The 23,636-nt window shown below is 46.7% G+C and overlaps 1 protein-coding gene across 4 annotated transcripts in view; it reads right to left on the bottom strand.

The window, feature by feature from the left end:
* Positions 1-23,636, bottom strand: part of PPP2R2C (protein phosphatase 2 regulatory subunit Bgamma) — a 319,744-nt gene that overhangs the window by 176,198 nt on the left and 119,910 nt on the right. For 2 of the 4 annotated variants that reach the window (XM_063923610.1, XM_063923629.1), the window contains one exon: positions 21,030-21,059. The exons of the other annotated variants lie outside the window; for them this stretch is intronic. In XM_063923610.1, the coding sequence (XP_063779680.1) occupies positions 21,030-21,059 (30 nt within the window). The remainder of the gene's footprint in view (positions 1-21,029; positions 21,060-23,636) is intronic. 4 annotated transcript variants of the gene reach the window in all.

Here is a 23,636-nt window from a genome sequence, read left to right on the forward strand (position 1 = left end):
ATATGGAGCGTTTTTCAGGCAGAGAACGTATAATACTGGTGGTCACTGGTCAGCAAAACTCTGCACTGTACTCCTCCTATATAATACTGGTGGTCCCCAGTCCCCACAATAAAGCAGTGTGAGCACAGATATATGCAGCACACTGAGCACTGATATGGAGCGTTTTTCAGGCAGAGAACGTATAATACTGGTGGTCACTCGTCAGCAAAACTCTGCACTGTACTCCTCCTATATAATACAGCTGCTCCCCAGTCCCCACAATAAAGTAGTGTGAGCACAGATATATGCAGCACACTGAGCACAGATATGGAGCGTTTTTCAGGCAGAGAACGTATAATACTGGTGGTCACTGGTCAGCAAAACTCTGCACTGTACTCCTCCTATATAATACTGGTGGTCCCCAGTCCCCACAATAAAGCAGTGCGAGCACAGATATATGCAGCACACTGAGCACAGACATGGAGCGTTTTTCAGGCAGAGAACATATAATACTGGTGGTCACTGGTCAGCAAAACTCTGCACTGTACTCCTCCTATATAATACTGGTGGTCACCAGTCCCCACAATAAAGCAGTGTGAGCACAGATATATGCAGCACACTGAGCACAGATATGGAGCGTTTTTCAGGCAGAGAACGTATAATACTGGTTGTCACTGGTCAGCAAAACTCTGCACTGTACTCCTCCTATATAATACTGGTGGTCCCCAGTCCCCACAATAAAGCAGTGTGAGCACAGATATATGCAGCACACTGAGCACAGATATGGAGCGTTTTTCAGGCAGAGCACGTATAATACTGGTGGTCACTGGTCAGCAAAACTCTGCACTGTACTCCTCCTATATAATACTGGTGGTCCCCAGTCCCCACAATAAAGCAGTGTGAGCACAGATATATGCAGCACACTGAACACAGATATGGAGCATTTTTCAGGCAGAGAACGTATAATACTGGTGGTCACTGGTCAGCAAAACTCTGCACTGTACTCCTCCTATATAATACTGAGGGTCCCCAGTCCCCACAATAAAGCAGTGTGAGCACAGATATATGCAGCACACTGAGCACAGATATGGAGCGTTTTTCAGGCAGAGAACGTATAATACTGGTGGTCACTGGTCAGCAAAACTCTGCACTGTACTCCTCCTATATAATACTGCTGGTCCCCAGTCCCCACAATAAAGCAGTGAGCACAGACATTTGCAGCACACTGAGCACAGATATGGAGCGTTTTTCAGGCAGAGAACGTATAATACTGGTGGTCACTGGTCAGCAAAACTCTGCACTGTACGCCTCCTATATGATACTGCTGGTCCCCAGTCCCCACAATAAAGCAGTGAGCACAGACATTTGCAGCCACCTGAATAAAACTGAGAGGACGCCAGCCACGTCCTCTCACTATCATTTCCAATGCACGAGTGAAAAATGGCGGCGACGCGCGGCTCCTTATATAGAATACAAATCTCGCGAGAATCCGACCGCGGGATGATGACGTTCGGGCGCGCTCGGGTTAACCGAGCAAGGCGGGAAGGTTGGAATCTGCCTCGGACCCGTGTAAAAAGGGTGAAGTTCGGGGGGGTTCGGGTTCCGAGGATCCGAACCCGCTCATCACTACATTGAGTCTGACTAATCACTACTGCGGAGCTGTGCCGCTGGACACCTGCGCCGGCAGTAACAGACAGTCACCAGGTATAGTCAGAGCCGGATTATGGGGAGGAAGGGGGGGGGGGGGGGATTGAGGCACTGCATTGCGCTAGGGCAGTGGACGGAGTGGAAGCACGGCACTCACTACCAGTGAGGCCAGCAGCATGGACGAGAGGGAGAGAGGACATCGATCTACTAGAGTACATGTAGTCAGCGTACCCTGTCTGTAATGTGGGGGGTGGGGGTGACACTATATAGTCTGTCTGTATGTGTGTCTGTGACTGAATTTATGTAAGTGTGTGACTATGTCTGTATGTATGTTTGTGTGTATATGAGTATCTACTGTATTTCTGTGTGTATTAGTGTGTGACTATGTATGTGAATAAGTGTGTAACTATGTATGTATGTATGTATGTATGTATGTATGTGACTGTATTTGTATCTACTGCATGTGTGACTGTACTGTATATCATATGTACTGCATGTGTTTTGTGTGTGACTATGTATGAAAGTGTATACTGTATGTGTGTGCCTATGACCAGGATCAGATATACTAATGGCAACTGTGGTTTGACTGCATTCTACATATAAAATAAGAAATATATTTATTAGCACTGGACCACATTCCCATTTTCTATTTGCATTCCCCATATGCCCTGTATAGATGGTGTTTTCTATAGGGGTACGACAGTGTAGCGTAACGTGAATAAGAGACACTACTGTGCGTTTTTAATGTGAGTAATGGATACTACTGTGCAATGTAATGTGATACTGTGCATCATAATTTGAATTGGAAGCAATATTGTGAGGCCATGCCCCTTTCCTAATAAGGCCACATTCCTTTTTTGACACGCCTTCCTTATTTCAAATATGTATATGCGTGTGTGTGTGTGTGTGTGTGTGTGTGAGGGGGGGGGGGGGTGAGGGGGTGTGTGTCTTGGGTCACCAGCCCCTGACTTTGCCAGGGGCGCTCAGGCTCCTAGATACTCCCCTGCCATTACGATCCAGTCGTTCCCGGAAAAAGGTGATCAAAAAAACATAAGAGCAACACATTTAAAAGAGTGCTAAAAATAAAAAGGTAAGAACGGCATACAGATGTGTCCTTACCTAGCTTTGCTTAACACATACTTGCCTACCTGACCCCCTCCATGAGGGAGAAAATGCTCTGTTCCTGGACTTTCCTGGTAATGTATGATTGCCATCACCTGTGGTGAGCTAGTTAATTGAAAGGTGTTTCACCACAGGTGATGGCAATCATACATTACCAGGAAAGTCCAGGAACAGAGCATTTTCTCCCTCATGGAGAGGGTCAGGTAGGCAAGTATGGCTTAACATCACGCCGAAGGCCACTCAATATCGCACCACAGTACTGGTATAGTGACGCGCCATGCTAATAGCCGTTCATAGTGTGCGAGTTGTTTCATAAGATTCCTCCTCATCTATAATAAACACTTAAAGGGATCTGGCATGGCCTCGATTCCAATCCCTGCTCCAACTCAGCCTGTCTGAATGTCAACATGGACTAAAATATCAACATTCACAATGCTGACGTTGACATAATATCGACTTTGTGAAAGCTGACATTCAGCATATCGACATACTGTAGTGCACAGGTACTCAACCTCGGTCCTCAGGACCCCACACAGTGCATGTTTTGCAGGTAACCCAGCAGGTAGACAGGTGTATTAATTACTCACTGACATATTTTAAAAGGTCCACAGGTGGAACTTATTACAGGGTGCAGTTGATGATAGAGGCCATTAGGGATGTGTTGAATATTACTGATACAACACCTGTGCAGGTTGAGGAGGCTTTCTTTACTGGAAATAAGAAAGCCTCGCTAACCTTTCCTGCGTCAAAAGAATTAAATGCTATTTTTGTAAAAGCTTTGGAAATCCCTGAGAAAAAAATCCAGATCCCTAAAAGGGTCCTGGTGGCATTTCCTTTCCCTGTGGAGGATAGGAAAAAAATGGGAAAACGCGCCCATTGTTGAGGCGTCTGTATCCAGACTCTCAAAAAAGGTGGTATTACCTGTTCCAGGATCCACCGCCTTGAAAGAGCCGGCTGATCGTAAAACTGATAATACGATTAAATCCATGTACACAGCTTCAGGGGCTATATCACGTCCCACTATTGCCAGTGCTTGGATTACCAAAGCTATAGTAAAGTGGTCAGGCACATTAGATGTGGACACTATGGATAAATCTGATGTTGAATTGTTTTTGCGTAACATTCAGGATTCGGCAGGATTTCTCGTAGAATCCATGAAAGACCTGGGTTCCATGGCTGCAGGAATTTCTTCCATGTCTGTCTCAGCTCGTAGGGGACTTTGGCTGCACCAGTGGTCTGCCGACGCGGAATCCAGGAGAGGTGTGGAGACCCTACCCTACACAGGTCAGGCTCTCTTTGGGGAAGCATTAGATACATGGATCTCCACGGCTACAGCGGGTAAGTCACCTTTTTTTCCCTCAGCTGCACCTACTATGAAGAAACCCTTTTCGTCAGCTGCATCACAGTCCTTTTCGGGTTTCTAAAACAAGAAAGGCCAAACCGTCTTACACCTTCTTTAGATGAGGTCGGCCAAAACCCAAGAAACCTGCTGCTGCGGGTTCCCAGGAACAGAAGCCTGCTTCAGGTACAAAAAGGCCTCAGCATGACAATGGACCACGCGGCCTGACTCAGACATTTCAGTCACGTCTGGGTGTCGTCCGGCCTGGATCCCTGGGTATAAAGATATTGTGTCCCAGGGGTACCGGCTGGAATTTCAAGATCTCCCTCCTCACCAGATCTTTAAATCAGGCATGCCAGCTTTGCTGGCAGACAGGGCTGTCCTGCAGGCAGCCGTCCAGAAGTTGGTGGAGACACAGGTTATTGTACTGGTCCCTCTTCATCTGCAAAACAAAGGTTACTATTCGAACCTTTACGTGGTACCGAAACCGGATGGTTCGGTCAGGCCCATTCTGAACCTAAAATCGCTAAATCCCTTTCTGAAGGAGTTCCAAGTTCAAAATGGAGTCTCTAAGGGCGGTGATATCAAGTCTGGAAGAGGGGGAATTCCTGGTATCCCTGGATATCAAGGATGCCTACCTCCACATTCCGATTTGGCTGCCGCATCAGGCTTATCTCCGATTCGCACTGTTGTACTGTCACTATCAGTTCCAGGCTCTGCCATTTGGCCTCTCCACAGCACCGAGGGTTTTCACCAAGGTGATGGCGAAAATTATGGTTCTCCTCCGCAGACAGGTGAACGTAATTCCATATCTGGACGATCTGCTGATAAAGGCACCATCCAGGGAGAAGCTGTTTCAGTCCATCCTACTCATGACCCACCTGCTCAGGGTACACGGTTGGATCCTGAATCTTCCAAAATCAAATTTGGAACCAACCAGGAGGTTGTCCTTTCTGGGAATGATCCTCGACACGGAAGTGCAGAGGGTGTTTCTTCCAGAGGAAAAAGCATTGGTGATACAAACAATGGTCCGGCATGTCCTGAAGCCAGCCCGGGTGTTGGTTTATCAGTGCATTCGCCTTCTGGGAAAGATGGCGGACACTTACGAGGCTCTACAGTATGCAAGGTTTCATGCTCGGTCCTTCCAACTGGATCTCCTGGACAAGTGGTCGGGATTCCATCTACATATGCACCAGAGGAGACGTCTGTCACCAAAGGCCAGGATTTCACTCCTCTGATGGTTGCAACTACCTCACCTTCTGGAGGGCCGCAGGTTCGGGATTCAGGACTGGATCCTTCTAACCACGGATGCAAGTCTCCGAGGCTGTGGCGCAGTCACTCAAGGGGAAACCTTCCAAGGATGGTGGTCAAGTCTGGAAGCCGGCCAGCCGATAAACATTCTAGAACTAAGAGCCGTCTACAACGGTCTTCTCCAAGCGGCCCATCTTCTGAGAAATCGGGCCATTCAAATGCAGTCGGACAATGTAACGACAGTGGCTTACGTAAACCGACAGGGCAGAATGAAGAGCAGAGCTGCAATGTCAGAGGTAACAAGAATCATCCTCTGGGTAGAAAAACACATGTTGGCGCTTTCAGCAATCTTCATTCCGGGAGTAGATATCTGGGAAGTGGACTTCCTCAGCAGAAACAATCTCCATCCAGGAGAGTGGGGACTCCATCCGGAGGTGTTCACGGAGGTGGCAAATCTTTGGGGTATACCTCAAATAGACATGATGGCCTCTCGTCTCAACAAGAAGCTTCGTCGGTATTGTTCCAGGTCGAGGGACCCGCAAGCCGTGACGGTGGACGCCCTAGTGACTCCGTGGGTGTTCCAGTCGGTGTACGTATTTCCTCCACTTCCACTCATTCCAAGAGTGCTAAAGCTCATAAGGAGAACAAGGGTTCATGCGATCCTCATTATTCCAGACTGGCCAAGAAGGTCTTGGTACGCGGATCTTCTGGATCTACTGCTAGAAGAGCAGAGGCCTCTTCCTCTTCGGGAGGACCTGCTGCATCAGGGGCCGTTCGCCTATCAAGACTTACCACGGCTGCGTTTGACGGCATGGAGGTTGAACGCCTGATACTAGCTCGGAAGGGCATTCCGAACAAGGTTATTCCTATCCTGATACAGGCTAGGAAAGGAGTTACGTCTAAACATTACCATCGTATTTGGAAAAAATATGTATCTTGGTGTGAGTCCAAGAAGTTTCCTACGGCGAAGTTTCAACTGGGATGTTTTCTCCTCTTCCTGCAAGCAGGTGTGGATATGGGCCTGAGGTTGGGATCCATAAAGGTCCAAATTTCAGCCCTATCCATTTTCTTCCAGAAGCAGTTGGCTTCCCTCCCTGAGGTTCAGACTTTTTTGAAGGGAGTTCTGCACATCCAACCTCCCTTTGTGCCGCCTACGGCGCCCTGGGATCTTAACGTGGTGTTGCAAATCCTCCAGTTGGACTGGTTTGAGCCTCTACAGGAGGTTGAGGTCAAGTTTCTCACATGGAAGGCTGTCACATTGTTGGCCTTAGCTTCTGTTAGACGTGTGTCGGAGTTGGGGGCTTTGTCCTGTAGAAGCCCATACTTGATCTTCCATGAAGATAGGGCTGAGGAGGAGAGAGATGAGGCAGCAACAACTCTGCCTCAGTTCTACAGTCAGACACTGCTTTGCATGGCTGGGGGTGGGGCTACATCATGGGCAGTAACGCTGCACAGAAAGGGAGCTAATAGAGGAATGCCTCTGAGTGTGGGGGCAGGCCTTGTGCACTGATGGACACTTGGATGTGTCATGTGACCAGGAACTGCACTGTAGCCGGAGCTCAGTCAGCAGCAGCAAGAGGAGACATAAGGATGCAGGTAGGAGAGGCAATGGACTCCGTAGCTCGGTGTAGTGAGGAGAGAGTTACAGTGAGTAGGGGGTGAGACAGGCTCCCGACATTCAGACCCCTCCCCATGTGTGCCTCCCCAGCCATTCACTTCACCGCATGTCACTGATATATACCTCATGGTGTATAAAGTGTAAGCATTTTTTAATTTCCTCTTGAAGAAACGGATGATGTTTAAAAACTTTCCCACATACACTTATTCACTTATTTTTTTATTTAAAAATATTGAAAGCAGGTCACTATGTAACCTGCGGTTAAAAAACAAAAGCTTTTGAAACCTATTATTACCATTATAAGAGTGGCTCTGCTGAAAAAAAAAAATGATTTTACCTAATTAAAACCATTACTGGAATAACTTGAAATAGGACTTCTGCTGAAATCACCTATTAAAAACGCTGTAATTAATTTGCCAGAGCAATGTATTATGGAGGATTGTCTAGCTAGGTTGGGGCAGCACTGAACACAGGAAGAGCTATCAAATTGCACTCTGTGAGATGTCACAGCTGAAGGTATCTATTATTGTATAAGAAATTCTTTGGAATCTAAAATTCTGACTCTCCGAGGTCCAAAAAATAGGATTTTAAATACCTACCGGTAAATCCTTTTCTCATAGTCCATAAGGGATATTGGAGACAGATTAGTACGATAGGGTATAGACAGGTCCAAAGGAGCCAGTGCACTTTAAATTTCTTCAACTGGGTGTGCTGGCTCCTCCCCTCTATGCCTCCTCCTACAGCTCAGTTATGGGTAAAACAGTGCCCGAAGGAGAATGACATACTTGAGAGAAGGAACATAACAACAATGGTGGTCATTCCGAGTTGTTCGCTCTGTAATTTTCTTTGCATCGCAGCGATTTTCCGCTAATTGCGCATGCGCAATGTTCGCACTGCAACTGCGCCAAGTAAATTTGCTATGCAGTTAGGAATTTTACTCACGGCATTACGAGGTTTTTTCTTCGTTCTGGTGATCGTAATGTGATTGACAGGAAGTGGGTGTTTGTGGGCGGAAACTGGCCGTTTTATGGGTGTGTGTGAAAAAACGCTGCCGTTTCTGGGAAAAACGCGGGAGTGTCTGAAGAAACGGGGGAGTGTCTGGGCGAACGCTGGGAGTGTTTGTGATGTCAAACCAGGAACGAAACTGACTGAACTGATCGCAGTTGCCGAGTAAGTGTGGAGCTACTCAGAAACTGCTAAGAAGTGTCTATTCGCAATTCTGCTAATCTTTCGTTCGCAATTTTACTATGCTAAGATTCACTCCCAGTAGGCGGCGGCTTAGCGTGTGCAAAGCTGCTAAAAGCAGCTTGCGAGCGAACAACTCGGAATGAGGGCCAATAAGCGTGGTGAGATTTACACACCAGCACACCAAAACATAACCGGGCCAACAACGGCTGGCAACATTAACAGCAACAGCTGAACAGGTAACACCTAACAGAGAACATGCGGAAAGTCACCGCACAGAGGCGGGCGCCCAATGGGGGTCAATCCGAGTTGTTCGCTCGTTGCCGATTTTCGCTATGCTGCGATTTGTTGGTAATTGCGCATGCGCAAGGCACGCAGGGAGCATGCGCTTACTTATTTAACTAAAAACTTAGCAGTTTTGCTGTGGATCCTGCGGCGCTTTTCAGTCGCACTGCTGATCGGTGAATGATTGACAGGAAAGGGGCGTTTCTGGGTGGTAACTGAGCGTTTTCCGGGAGAGTGCTAAAAAAACGCAGGCGTGTCAGGCTAAAATGCAGGAGTGGCTGGGGAAACGGGGGAGTGGCTGGCCGAATGCAGGGCGTGTTTGTGACGTCAAACCAGGAACTAAACGGACTGAGCTGATCGCAATCTGTGAGTAGGTATGGAGCTACTCAGAAACTGCAAGGAATTATTTAGTAGCAGTTCTGCTAATCTTTCGTTCGCTATTCTGCTATGCTAAGATAAACTCCCATAGGGCGGCAGCCTAGCGTGTGCAATGCTGCTAAAATCAGCTAGCGAGCGAACAACTCGGAATGACCCTCATAGATCCCTTATGTACTACGAGAAAAGGATTTACCGGTAGGTATTTAAAATCCTATTTTCTCTAGCATCCATAAGGGATATTGGGGACAAAATAGTACGATGGGGATGTCCCAAAGCTTCCAGAACGGGCGGGAACGTGTGGAGACATCTGCAGCACCGCTTGCCCAAACTGGGTATCCTCTTTGGCCAGGGTATCAAATTTGTAGAACTTCACAAAGGTGTTCAACCCCGATCAGGTAGCAGCTCGGCACAGTTGGAGGGCCGAGACTCCACATGCAGCTGCCCAGGAAGACTCCACCGATCTCGTAGAGTGGGCCTTCAGAGACTGTGGAACAGGTAAGGCTGCCGACACATAGGTCTGTTGGATAGTAAGCCGAATCCAATGAGCAATAGAATGGTTTGAAGCAGGGCAACCCTTTTTCTGCGCATCATACAGCACGAACAAGGAATCAGTCTTTCTGATCCGAGCCGTCCTCTTGACATAGATGTTCAAGGCTTGCACCGCAGCCAATGCCTCCGGAGGGGCAGAAGTGCCAGAACTGGACGGAATCACAATAGTTTTATTCAAGTGAAACGCAGAGACCTCCTTCGGCAGGAACTGCTGTCTAGTTCTGAGCTCTGCTCTGTTCTCATAAAAGACCAAGTGGGGACTTTTACACGATAAGGCCCCTAATTCTGAGACACGTCTATCAGAAGCCAGGGCCAGTAATATCACTGTCTTCCACGTGAGATACTTGTGTTCTACTGTCATCAGCGGTTCAAACCAGGAGGACTGTAGAAAGCGTAACACCACATCCAAATCCCAAGGTGCCATAGGCGGCACAAACGAAGGTTGTATGTGAAGCACCCCTTGTAAGAAGGTCTGAACTTCTGGCAGGAGAGCCAACTTCTTCTGGAAGAATAGGGAAAGAGCTGAAATCTGGACCTTAATGGATCCAAGACGTAAACCTTTATCCACTCCAGTCTGCAGGAAATAAAAGGTATCTCCCCAAGTGGAATTCCGCAGATGGATATGTGCGTTCCTCGCATCAAGAGACATATCTCTGCCAGATATGATGATAGTGTTTTGACATCACAGGTTTTCTGGCTTGCACCATAGTGGCAATGACCTTTTTGGAAAGCTCTTTGTGAGCTAGGATGTTCCGCTCAACTTCCATGCCATCAACCGAAGCCGCCGTAAGTCCGGGTAGACGAACGGTCCTTGCTGAAGATCTCTTCTTAGTGGCAGAGGCCAAGGGTCCTCTACGGACACGTCCAGAAGAGCCGTGTACCACGCTCTTCGGGGCCAATCCGGGGCAATCAAGATTGCCTGCACTCCTTGATGCCTGATCCTCTTGAGTACCCTGGGGATCAACGGAATCGGAGGAAATAGGTAAACCAGCTGGTAAGGCCAAGGCGTTGTCAGTGCATCCACTGCACTCCCCTGGGGGTCTCTGGTTCGCAAGCAATAGCAATGAAGCTTCTTGTTGAGGCGAGAAGCCATCATGTCGATCTGTGGGCAGCCCCACCTGTCGATGATCTGTTGAAACACCTGAGGGTGTAGTCCCCACTCCTCTGGGTGGAGATCGTGGCGACTGAGGAAGTCCACTTCCCATTTGTCCACCCCCGGAATGAAGATTGCGAACAGTGCTCTTTCATCTCTTTCTGCCCAGAAGAGTATTCTTGACACTTCTCGCATGCAGGCTCTGCTTTTTGTCGCTCCTTGTTGACTGATGTACGCCACAGCTGTGGCCTGAATCAGAGCATTGTAGATGGCCCGATGTTGATCGGAAGGAGGGCCTCCTGAGCAGACCACCTGCCCTGGAACTGCGCCCCCTGGGTAACAGCTCACCATCCTCTCAGACTCGCATCCGTCGTGAGGAGGTTCCAATCCTGAATCCCAAAGCGTTGACCTTCCTGCAGGTTGGAAGACTGTAGCCACCACAGGAGTGAAATCCTGGCCTGACAGCTGAATCATCCGGTGCATCTGAATATGGGAACCGGACCACTTGTTCAGGATATCCAATTGGAATGGTCTGGCATGAAACCTTTCCGAACTGTATCTCCTCGTACGAGGCCACCATCTTTCCCAACAATTTTATGCAAAGATGAATGTATACTCGAGCAGGTCAGAGCACCATGCGAACTATTTCTTGAAGTGTTCTCACTTTTTCCTCTCTGAGAAACACTTTCTGTGCTACCGTATCCAGGAGCATCCCCAGAAACAGGAGCTGCCGAGACGGTTCCAGGTGAGACTTCTGCAGATTGAGGATCCACCCGTGGTGAGACAGAAGTTGGATAGTGCGATCTATATGGAGCAATAGAAGCTCCCTGGAACTCGCATTTATCAGGAGATCGTCCAGGTATGGAATTACGTTGGCACCCTGGACCTCGAGCTGAAACATAATTTCCGCCATCACCTTCATGAACACCCTCGGAGCTGTAGACAGGCCGAAGGGTAATGCCTGAAACTGGTAGTGATCGTTCAGTAGGGCGAACCGCAGATAGGCCTGATGAGGAGGCCAAATTGGGATATGGAGGTAAGCGTCTTTGATATCCAGGGACACTAGGAATTCCTGTTGTTCCAGGCTTGCGAGCACTGCTCTCAAAAGATTCCATCTTGAATTTGAAAACCTTCAGGTAAGGATTCAAGGACTTCAGATTCAGAATGGGTTCGACAGACCCGTCTGGATTTGGTACTACGAACAGACTGGAGTAGTAACCCTGTCCTCATTGTTGTAGGGGTACTGGAACAATGACCTGGGACTGGACCAACTTGTTTATTGCCAGTAGTAGCGTACCACGCATATTTTCCAAAGCTGGTAAGCCTGATTTGAAAAATCGTTGGGGAGGAGCACCGCCGAACTCCAGCTTGTAACCCTGAAGATATAGTCCCTTACCCAAGCATCTTGGCAGGAACCGTCCCAGATGTGGCAGTAGTGACGTAACCAAACTCCCACCTCGAGATCTTCTCGGGATGGGTGGGCACCGCCATGCTGAAGTATTTGCGGAAGCAAAACTGGTGCTCTGGTCCTGAGATCCAGCAATGGCTGGTTTCTTAGGTTTTCATCTGGAGACTCTAGCTGCGTTTGAGGCCCCCCTGGCCCTAGATCGAAATCTGGAGGACCGAAAGGACTGAGCAGACGGTCCCGGGTAGGTACGTCTAGCAGGCGGCGCCCACGAAGGGAGAAACGTGGATTTCCCAGCAGTAGTTTTGGAAATCCATGCGTCCAATTCACCACACCAAAAAGCCATTCACCTGTGAAGGGTAGAGATTCCACATTACGTTTGGAGTCAGCATCAGCAATCCACTGACGTAACCATATGGCAATGCGCGCAGACACAGCCATAGCCTTTAAGGGAGTCACAGAGGACTCTTGCCGTGTCCTGATTGTGTTTTAGGAAAGTTACAGTAGTAACTAAGGTCATATCACCCGAGAGACCTTCCTGAATTTGAGTAGCCCAGGAATGAATTGCATGTGTCATCCAGCAACCTGCAATGACCGGTCTTTGAGCTACACCTGCAGAGGTGTAGATAGATTTCAGAGTGGTCTCAATTTTCCTATCTACCAGGTCCTTTACCGTAAAGGAGCCCGAAGCAGGAAGTACCGCCTTTTTAGAAAGGCGAGAGACTGAGATGTCTACTGCTGGAGATTCTTCCCAGAATTTCCTGCCTTCAGGGGCAAAGGGGAAGGTATGCAAAAACTGCTTGGACACCTGATATTTTTTATCTGGATTTTTCCTGGCTATTTTAAATAAATCATCCAATTCCTTGGAGTCAGGAAATGTGACTGTCATTTTGTCTTGTGGGAGGAAAAATGACTGCCGATTATTAGCATCCTCCAGGGGGAGCTTTAACACATCCCGAATAGCTAATATGAGGGGTTCAATACCCTGTGTAGGGGTGGAGTCCCCACTTATGGGATCCACATCATCCCCATCATCCTGTATATCATCATCAGTATCTGACAGTAGTGCAGGTAAAGCACGTTTTTGTGCACCTGCAGTAGACAGGGGGGTATGTTTAGCAGCTAGTTTTGCCACTGCTTGTTGCAGTTCCTGAGTTTTATTGGCATTTGCAGTGAGTTGAGATGACATATCAGACATCATAGTTTTGATAGCCCTCAGCGAGGTGGGTTCTTGACTCGCCCCCACATCGTCATCAGCATTTTGTGATGACTGACTACACTGCTCACATGATATTGAGCCAGATGAGATAGGGGAGAATCTAGCATTACATACACTGCATGACTTCTATTTTACCATTGTGAATAAGAAAAACAGGTACAATACACATATAACACAGCCTGAAATACAATACAAGCCTGCCCTATTGCATGTGAGAGGAGATACAGGAAAGAGGACACCAGCGCACCCAGCGCTTCACAGCCCCAGTGAGGCTGTCAGCGTTGTACATATACATAACCAACAGTGAGACTGTATTATGAAAATTCCCTCAAAGGAATGATATTTGTGCACAATATAGCGGCTCTCCCCCTCTACACCCGGTACCAGTGATCCAGCGTGTGACCATTATGGAGGACTGTATAAGGCTGCTGCTGCTTATGCAGAGGAAGGCGTCAAAATGCCTCTGAGCCCGCTCTGATGTAGCTCCATCCCCGTAATGGCGCCAGAGCTACTGTGTAATATTTATACTGGCCATGTCTCCCTATGTGTTTGTAGCCCCACATAAATGCTTGGTACAAGAAAATTTAGGCAGTCTCACACAGGGGTTACAGGGGGTCCCCCCCAGGAGGTACCCGTACGCCTCACCCACGCTTCTGCCGCACAGTGAACTGGGGGACCCCCCTAGCGGGGTCCCCAGTGTGTACTCACCACCGATGATCACCTTCAGGCAGCGTTAGGGGTGTGCGGCATGCTGCGGCTGCGACAGCCAAGGCGCCATGCCCAGCTGAACAAACAGCCCCTCAGGACGGTGGTCCTGCAGCGGGGAAGCGGCTCTGCACCTCAAGAGGCCAGTGACCGCCCCACCCCCGCCTACCTCCCATGGTGCAGGTATGCTATTGCCTGTCATGACTGTGGTTTTTGTGAACCCGGGTGTTAGTGACGTCTGTGCAGGCAACTGGAGGACTATGTGAATATTAGGCTGGTCTGTAGGAATCAGTGAGAAGAAGGAGCAATCCCTGACCGGGGATCGAACCCGGGCCTCGGCAGATGAAGCCGTATCCTGACCACTGGATCACCAGGGACTTTGATAGCAGGATGATGAATGTATAGGTGAGACTGTACTGGATAGTGTCACAGGAGTAGGTGCTTATGTACTCAAGGTTACTGGCGAGATAGTAAGACGGACTGGTTACTGGTGAGACTGAGAACCGGGCTGGTTACCGGTGAGACTGGGATGGAACTGTAATCCGGGCTGGTACCGGATATAACTGGAAATGCAACTGAAAGTAGAATGATGACTGTGGCTGTGACTTTAGGACGAGGCTGAAGAACACTGCGGCTGTGACTTTAAGATGAGACGGTAGAATACTGCAGCTGTGGTTTTAAGTTGAGACCGTGGAATACTGCGACTGTGACTTTAAGATGAAACTATGGAATACTGCAGCTGTGCCTTTAAGTTGAGACTGTGGAATACTGGCTATCAATGGTAATACAAATGTAATCCAAACTGTGTAGCAAAGGAACAGAGTTTTTACAGGAACTGAAATACAAGGGTTACCTTTAGGGAGCTCAGCTTCAGAGCTCACACAGAGCTGTGTGTGACACAAGGAACTGGCAAAGTTTTCAACTCAAGTCTCCTGACTTATACTTCCTGGTCCTTGGTGAATGGTGAGCAGTGTCAGGTGATTCAGAGAGGTCTCAGGCTGGCACAGGATTGGACAGCTCTGGGTCAGGTGAACAGTCACTGTCATGTGAGTACTCTAGACTAGGCTGTGATGTGGAGTGAGGCCTAGCAGGCCAAAAGAACACTGAAGCCTGAACTGCAAACAAACAGAGGATGCTGGCTTTTAGGCCTAAACTTCAGATTGCTGAATTCAGACTCACACAGGAGATTAATCACCACAGGTGGAGCTCGTTAACTCTTACCTTCCAGGCAGAGAACTCAGGACTTAGGAAACTCATGGTATTGGCAAGTTGTTTATCCCAGTGAGCAGAAAGATGCAGGATCCAGGACAGAGATGGCAGAGGTTAGTCACCAAATATGAGAACTATAGTGAGGATCGTGACATTGTCCAAACAGCATACCGAAAGAAATAAAAGTTTAAAAGAAATTGAAGAAAAAACTCTGGAGCTTGCAGAGCGTGCATCCTCTCCTGAGGGCACTTTTTTCTAAACTGACCTGTAGGAGGAGGCATAGAGGGGAGGAGCCAGCACAGCCAGTTGAAGACATTTAAAGTGCACTGGCTCCTTTGGACCCATCTATACCCCATCGTACTAATCTGTCCCCAATATCCCTTATGGATGCTAGAGAAATAGCTATTGAAGTGCGATAGCTAATGTATGTAAATGCAGCAGAAGGCATCCATTACAAGTAGATGCCTCCTGCTGCAGTAGTGACCCGAGCCACGTCCTAGGACACAGCATTGGATCACCGCGACACTATCGGGCAGCTGTGGCTATAGACCTACAGAATGTTCTAATTTGAATTTTTTTGTATTTAGAAAATATAATATATGCTCCATTAGTTAACAATTGTGCCTCCTTTATTTTTTTATATTATTTAATATTTAATGTTGCTCCCAGATTTTCTGTTGTATAGTACGTATACTACCTTTTATCTTGATACAATATAGTCCAATGGGTAAAATTTTTTTTAGAACTTCCCACTGAAAATGAGTTATACAGCAAGCCCACCTATTTTGTACATGGGTAGCCAATCAGGAGTGATCTGTGAGAGATTATGTTCGAGTAACCCACCTAGAATGGCAGCAGTTTTCATAAACCTGCATCATGAATATTAATCTTCCAAACTAAAAAAAAATCCAGTATTTACAGTCCAAAAACACTGGGAAAACAGGAAAATTTTATACATTTCCTCGAATGTATTTTATGTCTGTTCTGGCATTTTGGCATCTTGCCCTTCCTTCTCCCTTCTCTGCCATCATGTGCCATGCTGAGAGCAATGGCAGTCATGTTTAGTTACCTTCTGCAGCGTTATAGAGAAAGAGATAATGATTTGTAAGATGCTACCTATACAAAATTATATAAAAGATGCTTAACTTGCAATTTAAACAGTGTGTTTAAATTGTCAGAATTTTTACAGACAATTTCAAGCTCAATGTCACGCCTGAGGGTTGGGCATGGCTTAGGTAGGCGTGGACTGCTGAAGCAGGAGCTTAAGGTGAGTGAATAGCCGGAAGGCATTTATAAAACTAAAAATAACTTTATTGTACAGGAAACTGGAACTGGAAAGTGAACTGGACTGGAACCAGATGGTGACTGGACTGGAACCAGATGGAGACTGGACTGGAACCAGATGGAGACTGGACTGGAACCAGATGGAGACTGGACTGGAACCAGATGGAGACTGTGGCCAGACTTTAACTGGAATGGTGTATCTAGTTGCAAGTCCACTTAATTACCAGACTGGATCTGGAAGTTGACTGGACTGGACCCGACAGGGCACTGGACTGGAACCGGCAGGGGACCAGACTGGAACTGGTTAGTAGCTAGAAGCTAGCCTCTATTAGAGAAGACTGGAACACACTAGTAGCTGGAGACTTGTATAAACCAGACTTTAACTGGATTCAGGCGGACTGGGTCCGTACAGATACAGGGTACCTGGGAGCTCAGCACAGAGCTGTAACTGTAGCAGAAGCGATGATGTCCTGGCAATTTGAGCCAGTGAGGAAATGGAACTTATAAGGCTGAGCGTTTGGTGATTGGATGCTGTGGTCAGCTGGTCTTAGAGCAGAGTCCGGATTGGCTGTGGAGGGTCAGCTGACTGAATCCAACATGGCTGTGGCCAAGTCTGTGTTTTGGAGGGAACTCTTGCATTCATTCTGTGAGTCAGCATACTGAGTTTAAGTGGCGCTCTGCAGAAAGACACACTTAGGATTATACACAAAATGCTGAGAGCGCTGTGCAGGGGCAGCATGTACAGACTCCGCTGCCAGCTAGGAGTGATGAGCAGGGAGACTAGCTGCTGAACACAAGATCCTGCAGATAACTCACACAGGGGAGTTCTCACTCAGGTGGCTAATCAGGAGTTTCAGCAGCAAATAACACAGACTACAGCTTGTATGCTGAACAGACTTCTCAGGTAATGAACTCATTAAAGCAGAACATACTTGGATACTTGGAACTGGTGAGATGAGTTAAACCCAACACACAGTAGACTAAACTGCAGGAGTGATGGTAGAGGTAAGTCACAAGACAAGAGGAATTTAGGATCCTATTCAGTAAGGATTGCAAATTCTGCTTTATAACAGAATTTGCAGTCCTTTGTCTCGCATGCTGGGGGCCGCCCAGCATTCTAACCGCTGCCCCCCCCCTTTTGCGACCCTTCACTAATTGCGATCGCGCCGTAATTAGTGTACTGACGCAGAAATTAGGAAAGCCTCCTGCTGGCGCAGCCTGGCTGCGACGGCAGAAGGCCCGCTGCCATATTTTTAATCGGAGCAGCTGCGTGTGACATCACGCTCGCATTTACTGCGGGTCACCCTAATTTAGGATTGTGACACTCAGTTCTACTTAAAGGATTAGGAGTTATTTCTGTAAACTGAGGTGATTTTATGTAAAGCATAATCCTTTTTCTTTAGCCAATGTCAGTGCTTGTAATTAGCCTTTAAAAAAGTGGAAACTTTTTTTTTAACCATTACATTACACATAAAAAAAAAATGATTCATGATTAAAGTGCAGATAGATGTAAATGAAAGGATTAGCTAAGGATTATTCACAAATTAATAACATGGTCTAATTATCAGCAACATTTCAATGCATATCATCAAAAAAGAAACAAGGGTTAAACAGACTGTATGATTGTAAATGCGTCAAAGTAATGATATTTAAATATAGAACTGTATACAATATACATTTTTATTCTGGAAGAGTCATTCTCTCAGAACCGCTGAGAAAGGCAAAGCATCAATTCACATATGAGTAAAATACTCTGTTCGCATGACAGTTGCGGATGTGAATTTATCCATGGCAAGCTAACCCCAGCAAAACTAGATGTCAGATGAGATCAAATGGCAATGCTGCCTCAGACAGGTCAGATAACCAATCACTGTGACGCCTGCTACACATACCACCGACTGCTGTACAACTGAACTGGAGGGTCTGCCTAAGGAGCTATCGCCTGACAGGTGGATATGTTTAGTAGGACACAGGAAGGACTTATGTTGAAGGGTACTTACTGACAAGTAAGAAGACTTGTTTTATGTCATATTGGTGTGCTATCATGATAACCACTTCTATCCTCCCCCACTATTCCCTACTGATATTGTGGCAGAATGCTTACCCTTAAGCAGACGTAAGGAGGGGCTTACAGACAAAGCGTCAGGGAGAAAATAAAATGGCTTCATACATCTGCTTCTATGTGACCCATGTGAAAGGGAAAAAGAAATAAAAGCTCTGTAAGCCTGATGAACCTAAAGCCACAAGGCTGAGGGCTGGACTATGGCCCTCATTCCGAGTTGTTCGCTCGCAAGCTGCTTTTAGCAGCTTTGCACACGCTAAACCGCCGCCTACTGGGAGTGAATCTTAGCTTATCAAAATTGCGAACGAAAGATTAGCAAATTTGCGAATAGACACTTCTTAGCAGTTTCTGAGTAGCTCCACACTTACTCGGCATCTGCGATCAGTTCAGTGCTTGTCGTTCCTGGTTTGACGTCACAAACACACCCAGCGTTCGCCAAGACACTCCTCCGTTTCTCCAGCCACTCCCGCGTTTTTCCCAGAAACGGTAGCGTTTTTTCACACACTCCCATAAAACGGCCAGTTTCCGCCCAGAAACACCCACTTCCTGTCAATCACACTCCGATCACCAGAACGAAGAAAAAACCTCGTAATGCCGTGAGTAAAATTCCTAACTGCATAGCAAATTTACTTGGCGCAGTCGCACTGCGGACATTGCGCATGCGCATTAGCGACTAATCGCTCCGTTGCGAGAAAAAAATAACGAGCGAACAACTCGGAATGACCCCCTATATGCTGGTCACATGTTTGCTATATACCTGTCGTTTTCAGCCTGTCAATATACTAAAAAAAGCCTGAAACAGCTCAATATTCTAGAAACCCCATAACACCATGATATTCCAAAACAAGGGTGGTCATTCCGAGTTGTTCGCTCGTTGCCGATTTTCGCTATGCTGCGATTTGTTGCTAAATGCGCATGCGCATGGTACGCAGAACGCATGCGCTTAGTTATTTAACACAAAACTTAGTAGATTTGCTGGTGTTCGTGCAACGCTTTTCAGTCGCACTGCTGTTCGGTGAATGATTGACAGGAAAGGGGCATTTCTGGGTGGTAACTGAGCGTTTTCCGGGAGTGTGCTAAAAAACGCAGGCGTGTCAGGGAAAAACGCGGGAGTGTCTGGGGAAACGGGGGAGTGGCTGGCCGAACGCAGGGCATGTTTGTGACATCAAACCAGGAACTAAACGGACTGAGGTGATCACAATCTGTGAGTAGGTCTGGAGCTACTCAGAAACTGCAAAGAATTATTTAGTAGCAGTTTTGCTAATCTTTCGTTCGCTATTCTGCTACGCTAAGATACACTCCCAGAGGGCGGCGGCCTAGCGTGTGCAATGCTGCTAAAAGCAGCTAGAGAGCGAACAACTCGGAATGAGGGCCAATATTTAGAATCAGGGTGTGTACCTAATTTGTTGGGACTATCCACTACTGCACTTGTCCTATTAGGGTTGATAATGTGGACTATGGGTGACTCTGGGACTGATTCTGATTTGGAAGTAAAGCAAAAAAAGCAAGTAACTTTGTATCTGTTGTAATGCAAGGGGAGCAAATACATTTAGATTAGTTTCTGTGCAGGGTAAATACTGGCTGCTTTTGCATGCAGCCCACAAATGTTAAGACAGCTCTATTTGTACACTGCAATTTAGTTTTCAGTTTCGGCACACCCCACCCAAATCTAAACCTCTCCCCACATGTTACATCTGCAAAGCCGCCGAGAGGTGGGGGAGTGGGTACAAATTACCTGGGCCCGAGCCTAATAGAGGAGCCCAGCAGGGGACAGGTCCCCCCTCCCACCCCCACTTCCTTGGCAGCAGCAGCAGAAGTTCTCTTCTCCTCAGCCCAGCACATGCTGCTGTGTGCTGTGCCGCAGTGAAGCCAGAGAGGCTGGTGCAGTTAGGGGGGAGCGCTGATCGGCTTCCCCCCATGGTGCTACAGAAACTTTTTTCCCTTAAGGGGGCACGGCCACCTCTCCCACAATTAGGCCATGCCCCCAAATTTTATCCAAGCTCAGCAGTTGGCGACAGCACTGTACATCTGCACCACCTGCAGTGCAGCACAGTTTTGCCCCGGCGCATAGGTACTGTACTTGCTTTTTTTTTTTTTTTTTCTGCTTTACTTCCAAATCAGAATCATGCCTTCTATGCATGGTTCAGGCAGAATATTGGATAAGCAGATTGTGTCCTTTTTTTTTTTGCTTTGTAAAATATTGGCCGGAACACCCTTAAATCAAAAGCATGCTGGACTTTTTCTAGGGTGATACAGTAATGAATAACAGAGAATAACATAGTAATATCTACTACTAATGTCAGTAAGGCACAGTATTAAAAATATAAGCATAAGAATATATCATAATGGGCTAAATATAAAGGAATATGTTAGAACATTTAAGTTAAGTGAATATTACAAGTTCCCAGTAAGCTTAGGCATGTCCTTGTTACGCACACATAGTTTACACTTACTTGTACATATGCCTATACTGTAAGACTGTATAGTATTTACTTTCAGCATCATTTGTATTATATTGGTATAGACAATCTGATGAAATCTCAAACAACTTTAGACATTGTTACATTTCAATACTTTAACAATGCTGATTTAAGACATTTGTTTGCAATAAACTAACTCAAGTTAACTACAGTAAATCAAGAAATGCAATTGAAATAAACAGTCAGCGTGTGGAAATAAAATAAGATGTAAGCACCTACCATTGCTTGTTGTTATGATGTCAAGGCAGCCTAATGCAACATGCACAAAAAGAACAAAACAAAAAGAATACAAACTTAAAAGTCTTTTAACTGCAGTGAACCCAATTAGACACCAAAACGACACACACGGACGCGGCCAACAGTTTTTCTTCACTGACGACAAACTTGTGAGTGATACGTTTCAGGATAGGGGTCACAAACATGGACAAACACAACAAAACAGGCAGATGCAACAAATTATAACAGATGCAATCACAGGAGAAAGACAAAATAAATACTGCAGTATGGAAGATGTGCATCTCTGTAATGATCCTCTTTATAATTTACTGTTGCTTAAAAGCACTATATAGTAATGCTGCATAAATGTGGATCAAATGCACAATTTTCTGTCACCTATTAGACGGCTCTAGGAAAATTGTGTCTGACCGGTTGCTGTGAGTTGCAACACTTTGCACCTGTTTATTAAATTACAGCAATGAATAATAATGAAGTGAGTGAGCTAATTCTACAGTTCAATCTCTCATTGTTAACTTCTTCTCAACTAATTGGAGCAAATGTAACTGCTGATTGATAGCTATGGGTTCGTACAGGGCCGTAACTAGGGTGGTGCAACATGTGCCAATGCATATTGCACCGCAAGGCAGGGGGCGCTGTTCTGCCATCTATCTCACTTGCAGCGTCCTCCTTGTTAATCCCCGGCATCACCTAGTTGCCCCCATCTCCCCCTCATGTCTCTTCAGTCACACACTCCTATATTTAAGGCACACATTTCAAAATACTCACCTAATTCCCATACAGGAGCAAATACCTACATATGTTAAGTGGTCTGACTGCAATATGGAATGTCATGGGTTTGAAACCTGTAGTGTTTTGAAATGTGTGCTATGAATGGGAAATCGTCTCCGTCTGGGCGCATGCACTCGCCCGGATGGAGACGCCTGTAGTCGCTACACACCTGAATCCATTTTCTTCGGAGTATAGGTAGTCTATACTTTTTATATATATATATATATATATATATAAAATCAAAATCTATAAATAAGAGTACACTCACCAGTGACTTGCTAATTTAAAGTTTGTATTACTCACAACATCAAATTGACATTACAGGCCAACATTTCGGCCACACAATGGCCTTCCTCAGGACAGGGTCACCACCACAGTATTGGACGGACAAACCCCACCAAGTGCGCTGCTCCTACCTAAATACCAGTCTTACAGATGGGTCCACGGTTATCTTGGCTAGTTTGCTGCGCCTAGGCACAACATGGTTTATTAACATAAACCCTTCATCTATTGTTCTCAGCTGCAATACAATACAGAGAACAATACAGCAGGGGATTAAGTCATTACAGCAGGGGACTAAGGGGGTCATTCCGAGTTGTTCGCTCGCAAGCTGCTTTTAGCAGCTTTGCACACGCTAAGCCGCCGCCTACTGGGAGTGAATCTTAGCTTCTTAAAATTGCGAACGAAAGATTTGCAATATTGCGATAAGACATCTCTGTGCAGTTTCTGAGTAACTCGAGACTTACTCGGCATCTGCGATCAGTTCAGTGCTTGTCTTTCCTGGTTTGACGTCACAAACACACCCAGCGTTCGCCCAGACACTCCTCCGTTTCTCCAGCCACTCCCGCGTTTTTCCCAGAAACGGTAGCGTTTTTTCACACAACCCATAAAACGTCCAGTTTCCGCCCAGAAACACCCACTTCCTGTCAATCACATTACGATCACCAGAACGAGGAAAAAACCGTGAGTAAACTTCCTAACTGCATAGCAAATTTACTTGGCGCAGTCGCAGTGCGGACATTGCGCATGCGCACTAAGCGGAAAATCGCTGCGATGCGAAGAAATTTACCGAGCGAACAACTCGGAATGACCCCCTAAATCCGACTGCCCAGTCTCAGTTAATCCTATTAAAGGTCAAGATAAACATGGACCCATCTGCAGATCATGTGACCGGAAGTGATGTCATCACCAGTGCTTAAAGTGGTTCTAGAGAGGTGGTGGAACTCACATCCCCCCACACTCGTGTAATAAAGGGATTGAGTGCGTAAAAAGGGCGTGGTCACCTAATAGTATCCCCAATTCAAAATATGCCGCACAGTAGCACAGACTTATTCTCATTACACCACATAGTAGTGTTATACACAAAGCCCACAGTAGTAGCATCCCAAATACACATAATGCCCACAGCAGTAGTGCCCCTTATACAATACCCTCAGTAGTAGTGCCCCTTATGCAGTGCCCACTGTAGTGGTAGTGCCCACAGTTGTAGTGCCCTTATGTAGAGCCCATAGTATTGGTGCCACTTATACGGTGCCCCCAGTAGTAGTGCCCCTTATGTCCCCAGGAGTGATGCCCATTATTAAATGTCCCCCCATGCAATGCCCCCATGTAGTATTGCCCCAGTAGTAATGCCCTCCAGTAGTTATGCCCCCAATAGATATGCCCCTTGTAGTTATGCCCCCAGTAGATATGCCCGCTGTAGTTATGCCCCCAGTAGATATGCCCCCTGTAGTTATGCCCCCTGTAGTTATGCCCCCAGTAGATATACCCCCTGCAGTTATGCTCCCAGTAGATATGCCCCCCTATGCAATGCCCCCAGTA

This window comes from Pseudophryne corroboree, chromosome 1, assembly GCF_028390025.1.
Source record: "Pseudophryne corroboree isolate aPseCor3 chromosome 1, aPseCor3.hap2, whole genome shotgun sequence".
NCBI classification, from domain to species: Eukaryota; Metazoa; Chordata; class Amphibia; order Anura; family Myobatrachidae; genus Pseudophryne; species Pseudophryne corroboree.